This window comes from Haemaphysalis longicornis, unplaced genomic scaffold (genome assembly GCF_048455015.1).
Source record: "Haemaphysalis longicornis isolate Haplotype H1 unplaced genomic scaffold, Haemaphysalis longicornis Haplotype H1 scaffold_1, whole genome shotgun sequence".
NCBI lineage: Eukaryota > Metazoa > Arthropoda > Arachnida > Ixodida > Ixodidae > Haemaphysalis > Haemaphysalis longicornis.
The window spans coordinates 389,960,632-389,986,816 of NW_027526203.1; the positions used below are offsets into that span (position 1 = coordinate 389,960,632).

The following is a 26,185-nucleotide window of genomic DNA, read 5'->3' on the forward strand; positions in this document are numbered from 1 at the left end:
ACAACCACGCTTTTGCTTGGTTTGCGGGAGCGTAAAGCAGTGACAACGCTCAGTCTGGGAAGATGACAAACTGTGACGTTTTCATTTGTGCTACGAGTTCCAGCGTAAATTAAAATGCCAAGAGCTTTAGCCGTAAAGGTACTAGCATTTTGTTTCAAAGTACCCGAGCTGTTAAAGTGGGGGCCATGCATAGTGGATGACACAGCAGAGATATACTTTGAGGCATCCATGTAAAAAGTGGTATATGGGTATTAATGTTGCAAATGTAAAAAAATGTTGTAAAATAAGTTTTCTCCGTCATTTCATTTGTCAATTTCTCCACAATATAGGTCACAGCCCATTGGAGTCATTTGCAAGGAGCAATGAGGTCGGTGTTAGCAGTTCTGTAGGTTTTGTGAAAACGTACCTTGACGTCATCATCTTTCCTTTTCAGTTGTGAAAAGAAAGGCATAGATAGTTATAAATGATTTTAAAACAAATTCTTGGCTGCTGTGTCTTTGATGATAGTGGGCATTACTGACAGCATTTAATATATAAGCTTTGTATGGGGCTTGAGCAGAGTGCCCCAAACACAAGGTGTAGCCCCAGATGTAGCTCTGGGTCAAACATCTTCAAAACTATCTTTGAGGTAGACCCATACGAACACTCTTATAGTCCATAGGCACAGTCAATAAACTTTCAAAAAGGATAAGTGCATTCAGCAGAATTACATTCAGCAGAATTCCCAAAAACTTTTGTTCCTTTTTTTACAGGGGCGGCTACTCCATTAACTCGAATCACGAGTTTCGGCCAGATGACATGCTGCCTGGAGAACAAAACACAGGCTCTCATTTCAGGACTAATTTTCAAACCATTCTTATCAGCCCAGTTGGCAAGTTTGTTTGCACTCAGTTGTACCTGCCACTTGCATCTGGCAAAGTTAGAAGATTTAAAACCGATGTAATTATCATCCACATACGTAGGTATCGTAAAAATTGTGGGCAGTAGTGCCTTTCAAAGTGTGTTCATCTTGACGATAAGAAGTGCTCAGCTCAGTACTTTGCCCTGCAGGACCCTGTCTTCTTGAGTTATGTTCTGGAAAGTGCTGCACTGACTACTACACGAAATGTTCATTCAGACAGGTAGCTTTCTAGTGTGTTCAACATGTTTCCAGATACACCACAAGATTCGAAGCCACGCAGGATACCATATCACATAGTAGTGTTGTATGCCTTTCCCAAGTCGAAGAAGGTAGGTATACAGTGTTGCTTGCAGACAAGAGTGCTTTTTCGCAAGTGACCCACAGCACAAAACCTGATCGCTTTCAAGTGTGCCAAAGCAGCGGGGAAGCACATTTGCAGAGTGGCTGAAACCAACAGCTGAAGGTCATTTTTATCATAATTTATATACAGAGGGAAGTAAGGTTTGGAATCGAATGCGAAAACTTTAGGAACACAAAAAACGTACCCCTGGTCAAACTGGCCAGTCGTGGATCTGCCCTACTTAGCAGCTATCGAGTATACCACAGTATTGCAGAACACGAGTTTTCAATTCATTATCTTTTTGAACAACTTGCTCAAGCAGCTCAGGGGAATTGGCCAATAGCTTATAGGGGACAAGGCATCCCTTCTTTGCTTTAGTAGAAGTACAACAATTGCTTCCAGGCCCATGGAAAGCGTTTGGCACACTGCCCAGATGTCACAAACTCGAGCGTACGACGTCTAAAAGTACCTTATAAATTTTTCATTTTTATTGTACAGCGCCTGATTCTTCTTGCAGTCGTTCGATTCATTCAGTTCAGTTCTATTCGCCCGAGACAGGGCTGGAACTTTCTCGAACGAAGAGACGGTAACGCGATCACCCGCCGGCTCGCCGGCAAGAAAACAACAAAAATAAAACCCCCGCCGCTCCGGTTTCGTCGAAGCTTCCAGTACTTTCGAGGAGGTGCGCGTGGCCTTGCCAGTGCTAAAGAGCGGCGATGATTCTAGAAGGGAGAAGAGTGAAGTTATTCGCTGACGGCGGCAGGCGCGTTGTGTGTTGTGCTCTCCCCCTCCGCGCCGGCACGGTTATAAAAGGAGGAGCCGCGCCTAAACAAACCAGCTACGTTTGGACGTCGTGATTGACAACTGCACCTGCCAGTTTGTACATCACACCATCGGCGACCCGCGCCCTGGAGGACTCCAACGTGCTCCCGGGCCTCGAATGACCGTGATCGTCTCGGACGGCCTGGCCTACAGCGAAGCCACGCTTCCCAGGTAGCCGACTCGCCTCCGACAGCGGTACATCGTCCGGCCCGGTCGGTGAATATGCTGGGGACTCTGTCTCTCATAAGCATCGAACTGTTCATTTTCTTTTAGTTAACTGCTCCGATTCGTAATCTTCCTTTGTTAACGATCCTGATTGTATAATTTTGCCTGATATTGAACTGTTGCTTGATCTAGAGAATTCGATCTAAATTGTCTGTCACTATCGATTCATTACCTCGTGCTTGTACAGTACTTTGTCTGTATAAATATAAGTCGTTGTGCTGTTTTTTTTTTCGTTCAGGGCTCTTGCTCATTCTTGCCGCTCTGGTCGGCGAAAGCCGCACATCAGACGGCCACCCCCTTTGTCACCTGTGCCCTGTGGATTCGGTGGGGTTTGTTGGCTCTCTGGAGTCGACTCCCCATATCTTCCGACAGTGCACCCTAATTTAAGGAAGCGGGTGACAATTTCTGGCGTCCGCGACAGGACGTCTGATGAGAGCGGTGGGGAGGAGAAAGAGCCTGGAACTTTTTTGGCATAGGTTGCTACTGCCTTTATAAGCGGGTGCTCTTGTAAACTTTCTCTGTGTAGATATACCTAGCTAGAGGCTAGAGTATTGTGGCTAGATTGCGATACATTTGCAATCATGGATTTAGAGAAAATCGTAGCGTTGGGCTGTCAGCTGGGCCTGTCAGGGGCCGAACTACGAAAGTGGGTTGCGCAGAAAGAAAAAGAAGAAAACGAGAAAGCTGAGAGAGCAAGGCAGGCAGCGCGAGAAGAGGCAGAAAAAGCACGAGAAGAGGCTGAGAGAGCCAGACAGGCAGCACGAGAAGAGGCTGAGAGGGCTGAAAGAGAAAGAATTTCAGAGACAACTTCAGTTGGAGCGAGAGAAAGCGGAGCTAGAAGAGAAAGCCCGCCAGGCAGAGGCAGAAAGGGAGTGAGCGAAAGCGGAGCGAGAAGAGAAAGCACGCAAAGCTGAACTCGAGATTCTAAAAAGGCGACTCGAGATACAATGGTTGAAGGCGGAATCCTCATCATATGAGGAAAATGCGAGAGAAGGGTATAGTGGCCTAAGTGCTAACCCTGAAACGATAAAGGAACGCCCGGATATCTCTAGAAGCAAAGAGGCGGATTCATCCGCGATCCGCAAGGAGGTAACGCCTCCAGATATGTGCGAAAGCGCACCACTTCAGACCTGGAAGGACGATGATCCTACAGGTGATGCGGAGCTTGAGGATGGAGATAACATCCCGGTTGTGGATGCCATCACGATGTCGGGGCCGAACCCTCTAGACGAAGGGGTACCCGATATTGCGGGGAGAGTGCCCGAGGAAACCGTTGTCTTTCCGAAAGAAACGGATAATTGCACGCTCATTGTGCAGGAAGACCCAGTTCGAGACTGCGAACTCTCTGGGCAGACTAGCGCCGCATGCGTAACTGCCAGCTCGAGGAGCAAAGAGACTGACTCTAAGGTCAAGTTTGAAACCCCCTTGCGAAGCGGAGCCGCACTCCACGGAGGGAACGCGCCGTACATAAGCGTCGGCGACGATCCTGTGACTTCAGCGGTGGGAGAGAAACCACCCGCTTTTTCGAAAGAAGAACCCCGATGCGATGCCTCGGATCGAGGTGAAGCCGTGCCCGTCGCAACTCCAGCACCGGCAAAAGCGAAGCCAGCACGGTTCCGGCTCTCAAAATCTGCGGCCCCTGTGACGGTGCCGCTTAGAAGAGAAAGGAGTGCCAAAGAGCCTGTAAAAAGCAAGTCAATTAAAACCGGCCTCCCAAAACTCGGCAAGCAGCTGAGCTGCCGAAACAAAGAGTGCAGGTTTGGGCTCAAGCGTAACAGCAAACGTGCGTGCCGGCATTGCACACATCGGGCAGGTGTAAAGAAACACCGGTCAGTTACTGCACGAGGAAAGGCGACGGAAGGTCAAGTCGCTAGACGCTCCAACGTTCGCCAGACGAAGGCCCAGACTTCGCAGGCCCGGTATCACGGCGCACACGATTTTCGCGGGCCCGGTATCACGGCGAAAGAGTTTTTCGCTTCACGCGACATTTGGAAAGGATCTTTTCCGAAGAGAAGAATTCCGCAAGCGCAGTTACGCAAGCGCCCGATAGACACGGGCTAAGCATGAAGAATGCAAATTTAGGCATGCACGTGGGATATGAGTGGAATTGTGTAAAACAGAGTTGTATTTTCCCGTCGAGTACTCTATACTCGAACGTTGTATTCAACGTTTCTCTGTCGTACTGTACGCGAACTTTGTACTTATTTTGTCACTCTGGCTGTACAGCGTATATTCACGCACTAGTTGCTTCTTGCGTGAACGCTCGTATTACCTATTGTACAGTACATTTGCCGTGTATTGTTGGCGTTACTAGTGGTGACATTCGTGAACTTTGCGGTAGCATGTTATTGTTTTGTGAACAACATATTAGTTATGGTTCTGATGCGTTTCATTGTATCAGTGCACTGTATGTATTTCTGAGTACTGACGTACACTCATTGTATTTGAAGCCAACGAGACCTTCGCACTGGAACGCACGCTGTATTTTCATGAGTTTCGCACTTGTAATGACTACTGGACAGACATTATTATGGGCAATGGCTTAATTCGAATGCTAGAACTTCATTGTTCTTAAACTTATGAGTTGTCCCTAGGATGTGTATTTGTTGAGAAATCTGTGCCAAACCGCTGTTCTGTACGCGAATTCTGTACCTGTCATTATTCTTATGAAGAACATTGGGCTGTACTTGATTTTGTGTTAGTAGGCACAGCCTCTTTTGTTCACTAACTGTGAACGACGCGTACGCACGACTTTGTGAGTTTTGGGAATATTATTGCATAATATTCTGAAACTGGGGGGCTGTGTCACAAACTCGAGCGTACGACGTCTAAAAGTACCTTATAAATTTTTCATTTTTATTGTACAGCGCCTGATTCTTCTTGCAGTCGTTCGATTCATTCAGTTCAGTTCTATTCGCCTGAGACAGGGCTGGAACTTTCTCGAACGAAGAGACGGTAACGCGATCACCCGCCGGCTCGCCGGCAAGAAAACAACAAAAATAAAACCCCCGCCGCTCCGGTTTCGTCGAAGCTTCCAGTACTTTCGAGGAGGTGCGCGTGGCCTTGCCAGTGCTAAAGAGCGGCGATGATTCTAGAAGGGAGAAGAGTGAAGTTATTCGCTGACGGCGGCAGGCGCGTTGTGTGTTGTGCTCTCCCCCTCCGCGCCGGCACGGTTATAAAAGGAGGAGCCGCGCCTAAACAAACCAGCTACGTTTGGACGTCGTGATTGACAACTGCACCTGCCAGTTTGTACATCACACCATCGGCGACCCGCGCCCTGGAGGACTCCAACGTGCTCCCGGGCCTCGAATGACCGTGATCGTCTCGGATGGCCTGGCCTACAGCGAAGCCACGCTTCCCAGGTAGCCGACTCGCCTCCGACAGCGGTACATCGTCCGGCCCGGTCGGTGAATATGCTGGGGACTCTGTCTCTCATAAGCATCGAACTGTTCATTTTCTTTTAGTTAACTGCTCCGATTCGTAATCTTCCTTTGTTAACGATCCTGATTGTATAATTTTGCCTGATATTGAACTGTTGCTTGATCTAGAGAATTCGATCTAAATTGTCTGTCACTATCGATTCATTACCTCGTGCTTGTACAGTACTTTGTCTGTTTAAATATAAGTCGTTGTGCTGTTTTTTTTTTCGTTCAGGGCTCTTGCTCATTCTTGCCGCTCTGGTCGGCGAAAGCCGCACATCAGACGGCCACCCCCTTTGTCACCTGTGCCCTGTGGATTCGGTGGGGTTTGTTGGCTCTCTGGAGTCGACTCCCCATATCTTCCGACAGTGCACCCTAATTTAAGGAAGCGGGTGACACCAGATAAAAGCTTTCTATCTACATACACTACACATACATTTTATTAAGAAAGAGGAGAATTTTGAGGGCATCTCTGTGGTGGCATTAACTCATTGCGTATGTGATGGTCTGCATCTGGCAGTCTTACATGCACCCAGAGCAACCTTAAGCTTCTTGAGGGAGAATGTAGAATTGTAGAAGTCGTGTGATCACTTTTTTTTTTTTTTGCGATAGAATGCCCTTTGGCATAAAAATCACTTGATGTCCTGAATAGACTTGTGCTTAGCAGACTTTTTATACTGCACAAATGTGTGTAGTGTGAAGAGCTGGATGTATGTCCAAAGTGCTTTGCCAGTGCATTTGACCTTTACAATGGAGGGAGGGAGGGAGAGAGAGAGAGAGAGAGAGAGAGAGAGAGAGAGAGAGAGAGAGAGAGAGAGAGAGAGAGAGAGAGAGAGAGAGAGAGAGAGAGAGAGAGAGAGAGAGAGAGAGAGAGAGAGAGAGAGAGAGAGAGAGGGAGGGAGAGGGGGGGGGGGCTCTTTATTAGAGGAGAAAGCTGAGATGTTTGCAGGAATCAATGGTCAGCCCACTGGGGATGACCAGGAGTAAGTTGTTTGTGTCCTTCAAGTTTTCTTGTTTGATATCAAACCTTACTTCTGTCAGTATATGAATTATTTGATGATAAAGAAAAGACCCCCAGCTGTTGGTTTTGGCTTCTGCAATTCGCCACAGCTTTGGTACGCTTGAAAGACATCAGGTTTCATGCTGTGGAGTGCTTGCAAAGGTTATCCCAGGCGTTGTTCTATCTACACTTTGTGCCTGTGTCTACACACTTCGTTACCAAGGGCCACCTGGGGTTTTGTGTAGAAGTGTGCAAATATTAGAAACTTCAAATACTTCACAAATAGCATGTGCCATTTGACATTCGCAGCACAATTTTACCATTCAAAGTATCCAATGTTTTCCAATATTCAACATTTACAAGTACTAACAGAGCAATAAAAGTCGGCTTACTGCCCAAGATGCGAACTTTCAAGCTCCACTGCACGGTGGCACGCCCCTATGGGTCGGCTTCCCCGCACCACAGCAAAGCTATGCCAAAAAAGCTTGGCACGTGTAAGAGTTACACAAAGCACCAGAACGCTAACTCTGGGGTATGTTAGCTGAAGTGGACCACTAATTGCGTTTCAATATATGAGCCCAAAAAGTTTCCTATCAGTATGTGGCATTAGTGAGGGATCAAGAGTTATCACTTGTTACTGCCAGCCACTAGCATGCCCAGCTTCCTTTCAATGACTGGAGGGGCAAGACAAATTTACTTCCTGCATTCACAGCATGTTAAAGAACCCAAATTTCTTCACAGCACTGTATCAAAATTTTTGTTCCACTGCTTTGCCATCCTGTCTCAACATATGATTGTTACATTTTTGTACCATATGCTAATCAAGCACTAGTACATGAACCTGCTGTGTTGAGAACTGAATGCCTAACTAAACTGTTTTTGTAGTTGTGTTTTAGAATCTCTATACACACTAAGGCAAATATATTTATATTTGAAAATACTCGATTCGATATGGAGACAATTTTTACTATTTGTATTTGAAAACATTTTATTCGATTTGAGTATTTCACTATTCATATTCGATTCACAGTCCCAAATTTGGTAGGTGCACACCTTAGTTCCGTCAGGTACCAGAGGTCTCAGGAATAGAGCTCTTGACAGCATCAAGAATGTGTGATGATGCTACAAGCTTAGTGGATACAAGCACAACATTCTGGTAGGTAACTTCACGACGTAGCGGCTCATTATCTCCATAGGTGGGACAAACGAAAGGGTGGCTGTCATTATTTCATGACTCCGAACGTTTAAACATGGAAGGAGGTGCATTACTTTTTCCTCCTCGCAGCTCAGTGAGAGAGGAGAGGGGAGCGTGCACCACGTCAAATGACTGGCTCCTCCATTTATTCCTCCAGACACCGCACGACACACCATCTGCTCCAACTGACCAGTGGTACACCCCCCTCCCACCGAAACCCCACCGTAAATGGTATTATGCTTCAGGCAACTACATTTTAAGTGTTATTCTAAGACATCGGGTTCTGTGGGAGACAAACCAATGGTCACAAAGAACCGCATTTTTTCTGAACCCACACTGAAACTGGTCACTAAATATACATGGCCTCCACCGTAAAGTTTCTCTGCTTTGCAGTAGCGAATAACAAACTTCACAGTACCACTTCGACATTGTTCCAACACATACCTGAAGGAAATAGCAAAGCAGTTGTCCTCTTTTTCACTTGGGCGTACCAGGAACATACCGTCACACTTCACACGCTTCAACAGTTCCTCTGCCTGAGTACGTGTCAGGTTTGCATGGTACCACCTGTACACAGAACAGCAGAGTGAAACAGTGAGCAAATAAAGATTGCCAAACAGTGCATCACATACAACATCAAAACACCATTGATTTCTACTAGTAAAAAAAAAAAAACGAGACCACAGCCACGTTTTAAGGGTCTACGAGGAACACGGTAAGTCTTTTGGTAGTCGACAGAGTAGCCTGAGCTGGGCAACCAAAGCTAAAACAGAAATCCAAGGGGTTTTTTTTCTCTTCCTTTTTCATTTCACAGCAGCCCCCAGGGACAATTCAAGTGAAATAAAGACATGAAACAACAACAACTACAATAAACCACATAATACTAGTTAAAAGGGCCATGAAGACAAAATGGCAGCATCTCCACTCCGTGGATGATGGCGAGGGTGCGGAGTACGGGGACTCGAAATGACATCCAGGTTGCGCCCCGAGTGACATCCGATTTGTGCCCGGCCGTCATTCTATTTGAGCCGTGAGTTGCACCTTGATTATTCCACAAATGAAACTGCAACTCACGGCTCAAATCAAATTTCGTTTGATGGTGGTGTATGCACGGATGGATGCAGACGGACATTGGGAGGTCCTAAGGTACTCCGCGCCGTTACAGGCGAGGGAGTAAGCCGTTTGACTCTCGGGAACTAACTCACGGTCGTAGCCCAATGGGTAAGACGACTGACACTAACTCTGTCTGGTCTACCAGACACAGGCTCGAATCTTGCCGGTGCCCGTGTGATTTTTTTGCGATTGTAAATGTTATGCGCACGGATGCGGACGGACATTCTGCGGTCCTAAGGTACTCTGCACCTAAAATACAAGTTTAGTTCATTCAAAAGACTGTTATGCAGCAATAATAATCATGCCAATTTTAATGCAAACTTCAAAAAATTTCAGCTAGATAATTACGAAAATAGATGAAGTATTGGCGAATCACCAGCGACTTTCTGGCTCACCCCATATGACACCGCAGAAAATAGCTTGTACAATTGGTGCCCGCCAACAAAACCCACCCATAAGAAACATAATTGCGCAATTGTAGTAGTGCCTCTAGCGCTGTTCGATTGCACTACCTGAATGCTAACATGATTTTAACATAATGATGATTCTCCCTTTAGTTTTTCTATATTTGTTATCTCTTTTTGGTAAAAAGAAAACACTCTTTGGAGCAGGAATAGAATTTAGTGGGTTTCAAAAGAAGGGTTCTTTTAAATAAAGGGTTCTAAGTAGCCCACCCCATCCACCCATGCTGTGTCACTCATGACATAGTTCCGTGCAAAGAAACACAGCAGGAACTTGGCTTGCTTGCTTGCCCACATATTATGCAACAAGAAAAGAAAAGCAATATTCCCGACACAATCCGCGGAGACGTTACGAGGAGGGGGAGCCACGCACTCTTTTCCCTCGTGCTTGTTGGGCTGTGGCACTGGCTCAGTGAGGTACATGTAGAACTCCTGGCTGCGCAGCGGGTGCGTCTGGTAGTGGCTGATGAGGCTGTACAGCGTGTCGAATGCCACAGTGTCAATCAGGTAGTACTTGGTCTGACCTCGCTCCTGCTTGGACTTGATTCGGCAGTGGTTCACCTTGCCCTGGCGCCTGCAAAGAGCCAGCGGGCATGGAGTGTTCAAACAGCCTACAACATGCACCCACGCTGTGCACCATCGGTAGCCGAGACGAGGTCAACTTCAGAATAAGTGGTACATGGTTCAGTGTGCCTAACACGTAATAAAAGTCACAGCTTGCCCATTTTCAGCCCACCCTTTGGTGCCCTGCTGCTTCCATTGTCTCCCTGTTTGTCCTGCATCAGCCTACAAATATGGATCAGCTAATGCTCATCATGGCTCAGTTTAGGGGAAATTACTCTACCCTTTACTCCTCCATAGAACAGTGGGAGACCGTTCTGCTCAGCTTTACACCGAAGCCACAACTCACAGCAGTCCGGATAGCCGAAGCCGCCTCTAGGATCTAAGGAGTCCCGGCTGAAGGCTGAGGGAAGGAGACCTCCCAAGACGTCTACATTTTGGGCATCAAATAAAGTCATCTCTCTCCACCCTTTTTGCATCCTTCTAATGCAATCTCAACTGCAAATACTGGCATTCTTGGGATGGCATGCAACACACAAAGCCTGTCACTGACCAGAAGGAGAGCGAGTAGTCGCCCACGAAGGTGTCGCTCTCGCGCACCAGGAAGGTGCCATCGCCCAAGTGAGCGTGCTGCTGCAGCAGCTCCTGGGCCTTCAGACGGCCCCCCGCCAGCTTGCCATGGAACCACTTCTCCCCAAAGTGCAGCTCCTCATTGGGCACGCCCTGCACAGGAGAGGGGGGCAGCAGGTACTTGTGAACAAAGCCTTCTAGTACCAGGTACAAGCTGGCATTGAGAAGCACACTGGTAGCACGCTGCCATGAGCTTGTCACCTTTCAATGCCACCTGTATATCACTGCCTGCAGCATCAGCCAAAGATGGCCACCCAGCCACCTTCTTGTTGCTCTCTCCAGCCCTTTCCTGTGTGCTCCTGTGTGCAGCCTTTGCGTGTGCTCCCATCTTGGGCATTCACCCACTTGGCAGCACCGCCTCGCGAAAACTATATCAAACAATTTACAGCTTGTTCATGCTTTGCAGAGTGGCGCTTCCAAACTTCCATGTTTTTCTCATGTTGAATTCCAATGGCAGATCGGGAGCAGTCACCGAACTCCGCAGCGGAGCACGCTGCTTCCTCAAAGAGAAGGTGCTCTGAACCTGCCTTTAAAACACATGCGCTCCCAGTGGAGAAAATGCCGAAGCATGACAGGAACAGGAATTTCCCGGCAGCCTTTACATACGGGCCCTTCCAAAAACGTCTGCAAGCGTTTTCTTCTTGCCAGGTCTCAACAATAAAGTCTCTTCATCGGCTTTTTTGCCGATGAAGGGACTTTGGTAGCCTTGACGGCGTCCAACGGCGCCCATGACGAAAGTTTTGTCAGGCTTTTCGCAGGCAGGTGAAAAAAAAAATGCTGAAGGCACATTTTTACGCCATGCCCACCCAGTGGTCGTTCAAGCTGGGCTCCTCGTAACTTCATTCCGTGTTTCAGCTGTCGCACTCGCTTTCCATTAAGTAGCACACACGAAACGTGACACGGCAAGCAGCACCTATTTTTCTGTTGTGACTGTGGCCGTTGCGCGTAGTTGCCAGAGCCGGCGCCATGGCGATTCGAAAATGAGAGTAGAGTGGAAGCAGACGCCGACGACGTCACGAGAGAAGACAGTTCTGGCCCCGCAAGTGCTGGCACACTCCGCCGGTTTCGAGGGAGCAAATTTTCTTGCTCCACGGAGCGATCTCAGCTGAGACAGCGCTCTCGTTCTGCCATTGGAACAGGGTTTGGTTGTTTCTGATCTGCCATTGGAATGTGTCTGCTCCAGACGGAGCAAAAAAGTTGCTCCAAAAGTGCTCCGCATCTGCCATTGGAATTCAACATCAGTGTCTGCCTGTCAAGCTCAAACAGTGTTGAAGGCTGTTCTCATTGGAAAGCGCATGATGCGGCAGACAATACTGTAAAGGCAGCGTTGCACATTTTCACCTCTTTTTCATGCCTAAGTAACAAAGTCATGTTCGCAGCTCATAAAAAAATATGGTACTACAGACTGTACAGCACAATTGTACGCATTCTGCACCAATTTATGATACTGACGCGGCAGCGGAGGAACTATTCACAAGCTGTACAAGGAATGTATACAGCAAAGCGGCAGCAGCTGACGCAGCTCCAAAGTCCCAGAAGCTCTATGACCGTCTTGAAAGTCTCTATGACGTAACAGAATCTTGTTTGTGCAATTGGCGGCCGCCAGCCCAGGCCAACACCAAAAAACATGACTGGGCGATTGTGGTAGGGCCTCTAGTTCCGTTCAATCATGTCACTTGATAGCTAACGTGCGGCTAACCCACTGATAACTATGTTTCTAGTGCTGGCCCACATTATGTCACTCCTGCCCTGAGTGACCAAAGGCTAGTTCTTCCAAACTGAGCAAAGTCGTATCTTGTCTTCATGGCCCCTTTGCCTTTCCCACATTTTGCAGGCCCGTACTACACAAGAAATCTGGTGGCAGGCACAAATTTCCATTTAAAAAGTTGGGGAAATGTCCTTTACATTTACATTAATTAATGTGGTTGGGAGAAGAAAATGGATCCACTTATCACAAAATCTAAAACTGACTATTACCCCAAACTGGAAACAAACCTAAAGAAAACTAGCGGGTGAGCTTATCCTTCAGTGTGTGCTCAAAAACTGTTCAAGGCGCTCTAATAAAGAAAAAAAGAAAAGGAAAATTACACTAATTACCACAGTGGGCTACCTAAAGGACATGGGGCATCTTTCGAAATTGTTATTGTAATTCTCACACTTCAATTTTTAGTACTACTCAAGGAAACTAGATCTAAACTCTTTTATTGATAGTATATAGCATCTACACTTTGTAATGCACACTAAAGCATAAACGCAATATTGGCACAACCATTTACTTAGTGCACGGGCTTGCAATAAACTAATGCAATAAGCTAAAAGAAAACGTTTGGTAATGAGCGCCAACCTGTCACGTGTCTATTGCAGCGGCTGTTTGTGCAACCCACCTCGCGCTGTTGGTGCAGCTCCATGCCCTCTCCATCATCGTCTTCATCTTGCATTTGCTCTTCGGCGTAGTACATTCGATTTTGGGTCAGCATGAAGAAATGGGCTCGCCACTCCTGAAGCACCCAACAAAAAAAAGGGGGGGGGGGGGGCTGGGTGAACAAACATTGCTTCCCACTGGGTGAATAACACATGTACCTCGCACTTGCAAGAAGAATTCAATGCAGAGCACATAAATTAGGGGAAAAGAAGCAAGTACAATCGATGCCGATTCCACTTTCTCTCTCATCTCAACCTAAGAAGCTACGCTAGAATTATCACAGACCAAAGCAAGCTATCCGCTAGTGTGACTGTGCTATTGCAGAGGTGCCTCTAGTTTGTTTGACCGCATCACTTGAATGCCAATGTGGAGATAACACAAATATAACTCTTTTTAGTGTTCTGCCTATTACATCCTTGCTAACAATGCATAGGACAAAATTTGAAAGTTTTGCAATATTTCTTATCTTTTTTGCAGTTAAACACACAGTTTTCGGGGCTGGAAGTGAGCTACCAAAGACTAGTTTTGGCAACTTTTTGAATTGAACGAAATTGTATTTTGTCTTTATGGCCCATTTAAGGTGCAAGACCAAAGTAAATTGCTTTCACTTTTGGTCTTGTAGCAACAATTCCGCCATCCCTGGCATCCCTAATTACTTTCTGCATGTCGAGAAGGGGTCCTATCTCTGCATGACCGATTACTGTCCAGAGACCAGGACATCCTTTGCAACATTAAATCATTTTATGAGTGCTGGCACAGCCACAGAATACACAGTCAAGCCCCTTTATATTTAGCTCGCATATTTTTAATTACTTCTTGCACTGGGTCTGAACTTCTCTTGAAAATCATTTGCACACACTGGCTGCTTTGAACACCAAAATACTGCTTATATCGAAGTGCCTTACAAGCACCACCAAATTCAATATAACTTGGTTCCACCGTATACAAAGAGCCTTTTTGAGATTTTTCATTGCCAAGTTCTCTCGTGAACATAGCCAGCACAGAAGTACACTAGGTTCATTCATTTTGCTGCAAATTTAGTGCTAACACTTCAGTGTAGCATATGGTATTTAAAAATAGACAACACATACCACTGCTTGCAATTTTGTTAAATTTTCTGAGTGCTACTACATACATAATTTCTTCACCCATTACCCTTTTGTAATGCTTCATAAATAAAGCATTTCATTTCTCTGTCACGCACATTGAACGGGAAAAGCACTGACCTTATCAACAGGGTCTTCAAGATAAAGAATCCCATTCTTCACAGCATTGCTGACATCAGTTTCCTGGCAACCTGTATGAAATAGCATTATGCAGATTCAAAAATAATTTCATACAGCAGATGACTGATTACAAGCCTGACTTTACAGTCCCTACCCACCTTCATCACTTCTGCTGACAATAACTTTGTCTTCAGTGCCTTCGGGAAGCTTTTTATGCTGGATGTCAGAAAAAGAAAAAAAGAATATGTACATAGGTAAGCATTTCACTGCGGTAGGCTGATTAGATGCACCCACTTTGATGATGATTTTCCACTTCAGTTGGTCAGGGGACGGCATTTTTGTACCATCACGTTCCACCGGCTGGGTCAGAAGCATCTCTGCAGTTTACAGGACAGTCAAAGAGAACGCCACCATCACAAAGATAAAACAGGAGAAAAAAACTTCAGTGAACCCCTACACCTGACAAAACCTTTTTTGCTAGAATTACTGACCCATAAAATTCAGCAAAAAACTACCAATTACCAAAAACATGGTAATTAGAGTACACGCTGAATTCAGAGAAGCAGGGTAAATTTAGCAACTTATTAGGGAAAATTCATCATGAGTGAACTTCTGTTGTTTCCTCAAGATGATGTGAGCAAAAGCTTTCAACTGAAAAGAACTGGTGAAATGCTGTGGGCCCTCAACACTGTTGCTTGGGAGAATATGTCAAAACAGACATTGAACGAAAAAAAAAAAAATCCACAAAAGGTGGTGCTGACCTCCAAAAACTTCCTGAAACAAATTGGCCATTTTCCTTTGCTGAGGCAAGGTGCAGTGATTTTCAATGGATAGAATCACTGGGTACCTGAAAAAAAAGTTTCACAAAATTATTATAGCATTCGTGGTGCACAAGTATACTTTACACGTAATGAGTTTTCATTTGCAACATGTATTCAGGGTGCTCCAATGATCCTCGCTTAAACTGTTCTTTGCCTGCGCTAGGGTGCATCCCCTCCCAGAGGCTACTGACTTATGTTAATAAATTTTCACAAACCAAGTGAAAATTCCCACCTGTGAACATGCACATCATGGAAAGGGGGTTGTACACAAAAAGGAGGTTGAATTTATGCCAAAATTTAAAATAAAATTCAAATTACCTCAAAGTTCACTTGCACAACAGGACTGAAAAAAAATTGCCCGATAACTATTCAAAGCTTGCTCCGATTGACAGTGGCAGCTGGACCTCAGTTGAAAGTTGCTTTTTAAGAAAATTTGCTTTTGGAAGATGTGTTTTAGAAACTGCAGGTTTATGTGGAATGCTTTTAGTAGATGTCCTTTCAGGGATGTGCACCTTGTGTTAATGATTTTAGGAGGGGCATTCTCTAAGAGAATTTATTTTGCTAATAAAATACCGTTAGGGCATGCCAGTGTGCTTAAATGTGCTTACAGAACATGCTTTTGGTTTACAATACGCTTCTCAGCCCTTCCCCAAGAGTGTGTGTGCGATCAGGGTATTTTGTTTGCAAACAACAAACAGCCGAGTTTATCTGTATAAACTGTAACGCTCAAAAATGGTGCCCCAACATGCACTTAATTCCAGTGTTCATCTTCGCATTTCTGACGTACTTACTGTGCTACCTAGACTCACCAAGGAGGGAGCCACTCCCTTCATTAGCAAGTACACACCCAGTACCAAATTGAGCAAAGGGCAATACCGTGGTTTAGCGAGTGACATTTAGCTCATTAAGCAATCTCTGTGAGGCTATGTGCCATGGAAGTGCTCTGTTTACAAAACAGCAGCCCTGCTGAGATTTTCACCTGAAGTCTTGCTAAAAGCAGATGCTGTAACAAGATTCTGTTCGCAATTTTCCATTTGATGGTCTAGGCCATCATGGAATACTGCTGACGCCGCACATGGTACCTTCAGCCCCACAGCCCGAAAGGTGGCAAAGACGCTTCAGAAACAAGAGGTTTACCAGTCGATTACAGGCATCGGATCGCCAGAAAGTTGTATTTCTATCACAAAAGTTTATCTGCGCATGTGCACAGCAGTGCTTTGTCGAAGAGACACATGCAACATGCCACGCTTTTCAATTATGACAGCACATGGCATGAGTGTGGCACTGACACAACCCTTTCCATACGAAGCATCACCACTAGGACAGACATGTCCATTTTCATTAAATTTAGAACAATGTCACATCAGTGGGAGGAGGCCCCATATCAAAATATTTTCACCTGGTTTTTTACTTGGAAAGCCTGAGACCTTAGAGTTCATGGTCTTTAAGACAGCTGTTCCTTTTATAAACTGAAAATACATACTTACTCAGATGTCGCAAATGCATGGTCTTTGATCGCCTTGATGACGTCAATGAATCTGATCTTTGTCGTCAGGGTGTGGCCATGATAGACATACGGCATGCCATCAGGCCCATCCCAGCAGTCCACTGGGAAAAATGCAATTCCCCATTAAAAATGAAAAAAAGAAACAGCCACCAGATACATGTCTTAAGGTTCATATGCAAAGGCAACAACTGCCCAATAGTGTGGCACTACAGTGAAGGGCTCTGGATTAAGTAATTTATGACTAGGAATACTCAAAAATGCATCAAAGATCACCTACAAAAGGTGCGTCCTGAATGCTGCCTTCGTTAAAAGTACAGCCACCATGTTTAACCCTTTGCGGTTAAACATGGTGGCTGCAAAAAGTGGCCGCACCGCCAACCAAAACTGCGGAGATATCAAGAAAAAATACCAGATGGGCGAACTTTCAGCTCAAGTGCGGAAAGGACAAAGAAGTGATCACATCAACGCATGACTAGATTATTCGCGTTTATTTTGTTCACTCATCGGCGCTAAAGACATCGATTTTAGGGGGTGGGCGATCTTTGGGGTTTTTTCGTAAATTTAATATTCCACCCCTAATGGGGGGGTGGGCGATGTTTCGGGGGTGGGCGTTTGCTCGGAACTCTACGGTACTACACCTCAGCTAAGGCTTAAGCAGAAAGTAAAACATGTGGTTAATTTACCGAGACTAATAAGACAGCATCCCTACTTACATTCGATGCAGCGGCAGCCCATAGTAAGGCACCTTGCATACGCTTCAATAGAAGACTCGCTCTTCACCTGATCTCCAGTGAGGTACCTAGGCACAGACAAGGTCGCAAGTTAAACAAAATGACAGATATATTATTCATGGGGCCAAGTAATGAAAAGTACGAAAATACAAGTCCTACGTGTTGTGTGAGGAGGATACCCAGTAGTGGGTCAGCGGTCGGGTCATGTCCTGGTTGACTTGGTTGTGCTGGCTGTCCCACAACTCATTTTGCTTCGAGAATAAGTAGTCCAGGAACTGGAACAGTTTGGCACGAGCATGCATGGCACATTTAAAAGCTGCATGCACCACTCCCTATTGCCTCTCTACACCCTGTTAAGGTGGCCAATGGGGCACCCAACACACAGTGCACCCCTCCAAGCAAGTAAGCGATTCCATCTTAAGCTAAAATCAGACTGTTCACCTACACAGCTTATCACTTTGAAGCCATATCTGCAGCTGAGCTTGTGCTATTTTTCAAACTGAATTACACCATACTGCATACTATTCTTTCTACATGCAAATTCAACCAAAATGAGTATTCCATGGCACTAAACTTTGAAGCAGGAAGGGAACAAGTCACAACCAAGACTAGCCACCATAACAGTGCATCAATATCAAGATTGCTCTGCCTGCTTTCCTCCCCACCCTGGCTAGACCACGAAGAAAGCTCCGAGGAAGTTTTACACTGCATGCACAGAAGAAAAGACAGAGAGAAAAAACAAAAACAAGTGCAACTAATAAGTAAATAGGCTCCTAGAAGCCTGCTGAACTTGTTTAAGTTGCCACAATACCATAAACATGCATGTTGAATTGCAACACTTGGGTGGGTAATACACCACAAGATGGTAATAAAGAATTTACCCCACCAAGCGCGAATCAAAGCTTATGACAGTATCGTACTTCCAATATAATGTTGCTTCAAAGAGAATAATGCTCATGTGAGAATCTTTAAAAACATGCTTCTGCAATTTCAGAGCGATGCTGAAAAGAAGATAGTAAGCCTTCACTTCCTGCTTTCAACAATATAGCAGTTAAAATAGAGGAGAGAGAATGCACTGACGAGAGTGATCACTATTATGATGTGGCATGCACTGCAATGTGGCTGCAGTTCAGGCCAAAATACCTGCATTATGGCTTTATAAAACATGTCCCTGCCCCTCTACAGAGACATTGTGATTCTAGCCCTCACTCTGCTCTATGACAGGTCACTGCCCCTTTCAGGAGGGGGGATGGTCAGAACCCCGCTGCTCAAGATGGCCAGTGACACGTCGTTGTATACACCACTCATCCGCTACCGCCTCTTATGGGTAGTGGTTTCTCCTAAGGATCTCCTATGAGGCACCGGGGGATAGTGATCCTACTCCTCACTAACACAAAGGGTAGGTCATTCCCTATGAGTGAGGAGCAGGTCACGATGACGTAGGGGGTTGTGAGAATAGTCCAGACAAATTTTCTCTTAAAGCCAGGCATATACTGCACTCTGCGATAAAGTCACGCCAGGATGTTTCAGCCCTTCTCAGGTTGTTCTTTGTCTAAAATCTAGTCAGGCACGCCCCCAGCCCTTTATCCTGTTCACCTGTCAACATCCTTCTTATACCTGTTAGCACTGGATATATAAATCTCACATGTAACAAACTCCTGATGCCTTACTTTCCTCCTGATTGGATCTGCGTTGACTGGCAACGAGTCTCAAAGTTCTAGTCACCTTGATCTCCACACACTTGTGCTGCATGCCACTAGCAAAGATCACCTCACAGGTCAGCTGTCGGCATGTAGTAAGAACAAGAAATGAGGGGAAACGGTGCTTCCTTGGGCGACCAGAAAATGTCACAAAGGTTAAGCTAGCAGCATCTGTCGCATGATAAAAAACGGCTTGGTAACCGTGATTGGCATTTCACTGCGCAGCTCCGGAATGAACTGTTGCAGCTATCATTTCATAATCAGGTGCCGCCACTCTCTCATTCGCCATCGCAGCTACGAAGCTTTGTACTCTGTGTTGGTTTTCATTGTGACATTATCTGGTCACTGTAAGTGACCAGATAATGTCACTTGCCACAATGCTTGCCACAATGGGCCAGTTTGCCTCCTATATATATTATTGCTCTGTGGCTGTTGGTCAGTGTTCTTTTCAGAGCCACCAACGAGTTTGGCTTATGGTCCCCACTAGAGTGATTTTTTTTTTTTGCTTTGAATAATTCGCGAATAGTATTTGCTATTTGATTCAAAGCGAAGTTTCAGCATACAAAGTATTGGAAGTTTCTGAATATTCAAAGCATACTATTACAGAGCAGTAAAAGTTGGCTCTGCCACACGACTTGCAAACTTTCATGTTTCACTGCACGGCTCGCCCTTTGGGTTGGCTTTTCTGCACAACGTCAAAGTTGTGCATAAAGGGTTCACACATACAGGGTGTCCCAGCTATCATGCACCAAGATTTAAAGCTCATTTATTCTGACTGATAAAGAAACCACGCGAAACATGAAAAATACCACGTGACAGCACTCCCACGCACATCATAAAGTAGTGCCCACAAACAGGCTGCCTCTGAGTTAGCCAGAATGAAATAAAGAAAAGAAAGAAAGATGAAATCACGACTAAGTTTGTGCCTCATTTGCCACACAAACCCCGCGAAACTTGCTGTGGCTGCTCCTTCCATGCTTGCTATTATCAAGGTAATGCACTTTCTTCAGTCGTGTGACAGGCAAAGCAATTGCTTTCAACCAGCTTATTTGAGGGTGCTGGTTTAGGCAGCGAATGGGAGCGCCATCATGTATCTTTTCATAATTTGCGGGGTTTCTTTGTTAGCTAGAATAAATGAGTATGCAATTAGTTCATTGCTGAAAATACCACAGTTAGATGCCTCTCGTCAGTACTTCCAAGTGCCTCATTGACACTTTAATCATTAGGACAGTACTTCTTGAGTTAGATAATTAATTACAATTAGTTAATTAAATCTCATTAACAAAAATATTACTGGCCGCTACTACACTGTACTGGAAACGTTATGCATTAGGTTTTCTCCGAGTAACGCCATTGCTCTTTTTTAAAATCTTGGTGCATGATAGCTGGGACACCTGTATACTGAGCGTTGCGGGAAACAAGTGTACGCTAGCCGAGGTGGAAGTGGGACGCTGCTTGTGTAAATTTTACAAGCCAAAAAGAAATTCCCCCTGAATACAGTGGCATGAGTGAGGAAGGTTACTACTTGTTGGCAATGCTTTCAGTAGATTACTGGTCATACCGTCCACTAGCATGACTCTCTTCAATGACTGGAAAGACTGCAGCCCATCAAATATACTTCCTGCATCCACATCATGTCAAAAACCCACATTTCATCATGCCAAGCTTTCGTTCAACTGCTTTGCCATCTTGTTTTAACCTTTATTTGAAGTTTTTGTACCATTTTCTTATCAAGCACTAGAATATGAACACTCACCCAGATGTGTTAACAACTTCCTCTCCACGCCTATTCAAATTGATAGTATACTATCGACACTTTCAAGTTCAAATTTTGACGTTTTCGCATTCGAACTTGGCACTTTTTGAGTGTGCTCTGAGAGTTAGCGCCATCTACTGAGTAGTAAAGACACTTACATTCTCTTTGGTATTTTTTTTTTTCTCTGCGCAATTTTTTAAAGGCCCGCCGCTGTCATGTGACGGGCGTTTGGATGATACAGAGACAGTGTTGACATCGCATGCTGCGCCGCGGAAACATTGCATTTTTAGTGATCTGGACGATCCTACACGCAACTTTTTGGATGACATTAGCAGCACAATGACTCCGAGGGAAATGTTCATCATCGGATTTCAGCACCAAAAGCGACAGTGCGCCAAACCGGCCCAGAACCTGATACTCCTGTTCAATGCAAGCCCCAGAAAATGCGAAGTATCGAAACTGTGAACTGCGCTACAAACAAAAAAGAGTGGAGCAGAAAACCAATGTTTTCTGCAATGCATGTGTGGCCAACCTATGTTTCGAGGAACTGTTTTGCACAGTGGCACAAAACCCAATAATAGTGCTAACATTTCTTTTGTGTGTCAAGAAATTTTACAGATAGGCGTTCTATATTTTCAGGAGTTTTGCGCTGATAGTATATGTACAAAATGTATATCCTAAATTTTTTGTGTATTTTTTCTCTATGAAGCAACACCGACATTTTTTCTTATATTTTTGTTTGTCCCAAAACTTGTCGTACAGCTTTTTTCTCTCCCTTTTTTCAAATAAACATGTCTGTTTGAAACAATCATACCTGCAAAGGAAATTTACTCTGCTACAAGTCGATATCATACACTTATATGTTGCATATTTTCTCCGACCGGAAAAAACTTTTCTACACGACCCAAAATCACTGTTTTTCCTGTGGGCAGGAAAGTGTTAAACCCTGATTACCTAAGCAATTTCCTTTTTTTTTAGCCCTGTTTTAGATTCTGTACACACTAAATGCAAAGATTTTCATATTCAATATTTGATTCACAGTCTCAAATTTTGTATTCCCACACCTCTATTTACTACTTCAATATTAATTTCATACTACAAGAAAGCCTTGATATTCAGGTGCATCAAGAATTCGTAGAGTTATGAGAACACAGAAGAGCATACAGAGATCAGCCAAGCCATGGTGCCCCGTAACAATAATCTGGCCTTTGGCAGTGCTTCCATAACAAGCTCCGCATGGTCCCTATAATCATGCAGAATCACGGCAGTTGTGAACCAGCCCTGGCTGGAAGCAAAATGGACAGACTGTCTAGTTGTAAAACTCATTCAATATGGTAACACGGGCACACGACAACCGAAAACAAGTCACAATAATAACCAACAGCATGGGCTCGCATTTTGGTTTGCCCTGTACAAACAAAACCAAAACTAAAAGCTGAACCTGTATGCCCGCACTTTTCGCAAGCAAATTTTATGCAAGAAACTTGTGAACAAACCTCAGGCACAGTGAAATAGGGCTCCTGGGCGTCCCGCAAAGGGTCTTGCAGATAATCTCGCATGAACTTGCTCACCTGCCGCTCATCGTCCATCACTGCTTCCTGGTGAATTAAAAGCAAATCAGTTGTACCAGCCTCGACAAGGCACAAATTATGACAGCAACTTCCGTTTGCACTGCTTCTGATAAGTGGCAAAGACGTCTCGATATAAACACCCAGCGGCTTCATATGTCAACACATGGCCACGCCTCAATACGTCCGAGACAGCAGACTACATGGTTATAGAAAGGCCTTGTAATGGCCATATAAAGAAGCAGCTCACAATGAAATGTCGAATTTCATGCTAATAAAATTACAGAGCTTTCTATGCCAGGGGTTAATTGGGAAAGTTCAAAAGTGTTGAGACGTTCATGACACTAAATCTGCCCTATATACTTTCAAGTGCCGACACTTATAACTAGCTATCCTGCCTAAAGAAGGCCACCTGCACACTAAGGAGAACTGAAAGCACTGAAATAGCAGCTTCTCTAGAAAAACAAAATAATGACAACATGGTCTTAATTTACCAGGTACATTTCTGTGTGCCAGCAGCCAACCTGGAAGCACTGAACAAGCTGGTGACTGGCCCCATAACTCAGGAACTTTGACAGGCTCGCATATCAACATTGAACTAATTCAAGAATAAAAATTAGCGCAGGACAGACAACACGAGAGAGAAAGATGGGACTGGCGCTTCTTGTTTCTCTTGTGTTGCCTCTCCTGGGCTAATTTTTATTGCAAATGCTAGAACCAACTAGCCCAGTAGCAGGTTTTATTGAACTAATTCAAGCATTGCTTTGTTTGCCGTTCAACTAAAAAGAGAACTACAATGTGATGGGGCTTCACCCCAACTTGCATGGTGTGCGTATAAATGCCCCCTTGTATAAGAACAACTAGAAAATAAAAGGTTCATGTTGCCACTCTGAAGACATTTTTAAGGCAGTTTAAACCAGCATGACTTAAATGGAAGAAAACTGTCCTTCCACCACGACAGTAAACTGCAAGTCACCAACGGTTCCTGGCCAGTATTTCTGAATGAAAGGCTGGTTAGGATGACACAATGCATGCTACAGGACCAATGCAGCAAAACTAACAAGACTTCCATTCGAAACACTTCGAACAGCATGACAAATTTCACTCTTACAGCAAAAAGACTAAGAATCGATTGATTGATTGTGGGGTTTAACACGCCGACACTTCACGGGCGATGAGGCCACTGCAGTGGAGGGCTTCGGATTAATTTTGACCACCTGGGGATTTTTAACGTGCGTTGAAATCTCGAACACACGGGCGTTTTTGCTTTTCGCTTCCATTAGAAAAGCGGCCGCTGCAACCGGGAATCGAACCCGCAGCCTTGAGCTCAGCAGCGCAACGCCTTACCCCCTGAGCCACCGCGGCCGGTAAAAGACTAAGGGCCATATTTTGAGTCCCTCCTCCGCTCCATTTGCTCCCTCAACTGGGCTGAAGGGAAGGATTCCCCATTGCCTATGCATGGGGAAATCGATTTCAAGGGCCTGCTCCACTGGAGGTTCAAGCGGAGGAAGGATTCAGAATACCTTTCAGTAAGAATCGAAGTGAGCACTGGAACAGGGCAGAGCCACTAAGTAAAACAACCTGCAGCTGGCTTTATTATGCACCAGCACAAACTGCCATCCAGAGCTTTTTATTATTAAGTATTATGCCCCAGGACTGAAATGCAATTGCCTATCGGCAAAATAACCAAACCTTTTGCTCCTGGGAGAGGAACTTCTGAAAAGCCTTTAGAGCAACTTTTCCATTTTCGTCGGCGTACGACTTGAAGAAATCAGTAAAGAGCTGCAAGAAAGAAACAAAAAGAATAAATACCAACTGCAAAGTTAAAAAAATAGAGACAAGAAAAAGTTAACAAGCCATCCGCTAACAGTTGTAGTACTAACTGGAGGGCTGGTTAGTTTTAATGCATTTCAATGTAGAACCAGCACAAAAGCTGTGCCATTTGTCGCATTTCCGTGCCCGCATTTTTTGCGCTGTTTTCTTTACAGCTGACAACTTGACAATCTTTCCACCGAGTGGGTCATACTTGGTTGGCAGCTGCGAAATATATCCATCCTCTAGACCTCCCTGTGCTTCCAAATGAAGGCAGCATTGCTACAGCAAAAGCCTGCAGTCCATGCCAATCCCACTGCCGTAACGTCATGACATGGGTCCATGCAGGCCACAGGAGGCGAGCCACTCACCTTCTCGTCGTGCATCAGGCTGTGATACAGCGATGCGAAACCTTCAAAGCCAATTTCGCCAGCTCGGTTAGTGTCAACCTCCTGTGGAAATAAAGTTGAATCAATTCCCAACGTACACTAACTCGCACTGCCACGTAATGACATTCAAAAGCGGGCCATGTGGATAGACACACGAAAAAGAAGTAAGAGGAGCAATGCAACAGGTGGCTTGCTGATGACTAATAAGAGAACAACAATAAAGCATGGCTCCACGTACTACTTGCTCGAGCTTTAACAGTGTGGCAACAAGATATGCCCAACACACTTACTTGAAAGTACTCTTTCAATTTGTTTGTTGAGAGCTTGCAATTGACTTTGGGAAAGAATGCCTTGAGGTCCTTCAGGGTTATTCTGAAAAGCACGAAAAATATAATGCACTTGTGGTACCATTTGAACTGCAGCTATTTTGGAAGAAAGCAATGCAAAGTTCAACTTTTAACCCCTCCCCACAATTTCAAACCAACATATATAAGCTAATACATACGTCTCGCACACACAAAAAATGGTTGAATGAGAGTAAGTAAGAAGTCACTACATCACAAGCACAGCATGGACTACAAAAGATTTGCCGCAGTGGAGGGCTATGAATAACCCAGACCACTCAGGGACTTCATACGTGCACAGAAACCCCCAACACAGTTGCTTTTGTTTTTGTACCCTCCTGCAGAAAATTATGGCCACCATAGCAGGAAACTGAAGCTGCAACCTCATGCTCAGTATCGCAATGACTTAGGCATGGAACCAGTGCTGCAGTGGGTCAAGCACACCAAGTGCCCCTAAGCTTATCACACATGCAGACCACATTGTATGAATGGCCCATATTATTCACCGGCTTCTGAGTACATGATACGACCTAGAACATAGGTAAATGTGTTTATTTGAGAGTAAACGTCAGAGCCGTATTTCCCAAACTAGCTCAGCAACCCAGACAAAAATTACTGGTAAATAAAAAAAAGCTACTTGTCCCACAAAAAAAAAAAAGAAACAGTGAACTCTCGTTAAGATGAACTTGAAGGGACCATGATAATTTGTTCGCCTTATCAGAAGCCCCCTCAAAAAAATAATCGACAACAGCCCAGCTGGATGCGAATATCTTGCTTCAAGACTTACAATTGAGAAAAAAGACAAACAAAATCATTTAATTTGAGTATGCAACTTGATAGAAGACTGTCTTCAAGTGCTCCAGCCTGGTTTTATCCCTTCCAAGCAGCGACGGAGAGCGTACACCCGCTACCTCAAGCGGGTGTACGCGATGGGACTCGCAACGCGAACTAACTTGCGCAGACTCACATGCTCCCGCTGAGAAACGGCATTGGTCAGGAGAGCTGGTACATTCGCGAACAGGAAGTTTGTTGTCACTTTGTTTTTTTTTTTACTTTTTTTATCTTCCTAGTTTTGAAGAGAAATGGTAGCTTTACCTGCATGTCTTTTTTTCTCGCTCCCTCCCTTCCTCTGTGGCGCGAATTCACTTAGCACTGTGGTTTTATTTTACTTTTCTTTCACTCTGGTCGCATGAATGCCCGCCGCACCCCACCAAGACTGCCATGTTTGCTACCCAGAATTAC

The 26,185-nt window shown here is 44.9% G+C and overlaps 1 protein-coding gene across 3 annotated transcripts in view; it reads right to left on the reverse strand.

Annotated features, from left to right (window-relative positions):
* Sl (small wing phospholipase C gamma 1) overlaps nt 1–26,185 on the reverse strand; it is a 69,617-nt gene that overhangs the window by 38,040 nt on the left and 5,392 nt on the right. For all 3 annotated transcript variants that reach the window (XM_077686590.1, XM_077686588.1, XM_077686589.1), the window contains exons 4-18: nt 24,890–24,971; nt 24,582–24,662; nt 24,091–24,180; nt 22,327–22,428; nt 17,534–17,649; nt 17,357–17,442; nt 16,624–16,744; nt 15,077–15,162; nt 14,610–14,692; nt 14,474–14,531; nt 14,316–14,386; nt 13,052–13,165; nt 10,591–10,760; nt 9,850–10,050; nt 8,347–8,469 (exon numbers count right to left, since the gene is read on the reverse strand). In XM_077686590.1, the coding sequence (XP_077542716.1) occupies nt 8,347–8,469; nt 9,850–10,050; nt 10,591–10,760; nt 13,052–13,165; nt 14,316–14,386; nt 14,474–14,531; nt 14,610–14,692; nt 15,077–15,162; nt 16,624–16,744; nt 17,357–17,442; nt 17,534–17,649; nt 22,327–22,428; nt 24,091–24,180; nt 24,582–24,662; nt 24,890–24,971 (1,584 nt within the window). The remainder of the gene's footprint in view (nt 1–8,346; nt 8,470–9,849; nt 10,051–10,590; nt 10,761–13,051; nt 13,166–14,315; nt 14,387–14,473; nt 14,532–14,609; nt 14,693–15,076; nt 15,163–16,623; nt 16,745–17,356; nt 17,443–17,533; nt 17,650–22,326; nt 22,429–24,090; nt 24,181–24,581; nt 24,663–24,889; nt 24,972–26,185) is intronic.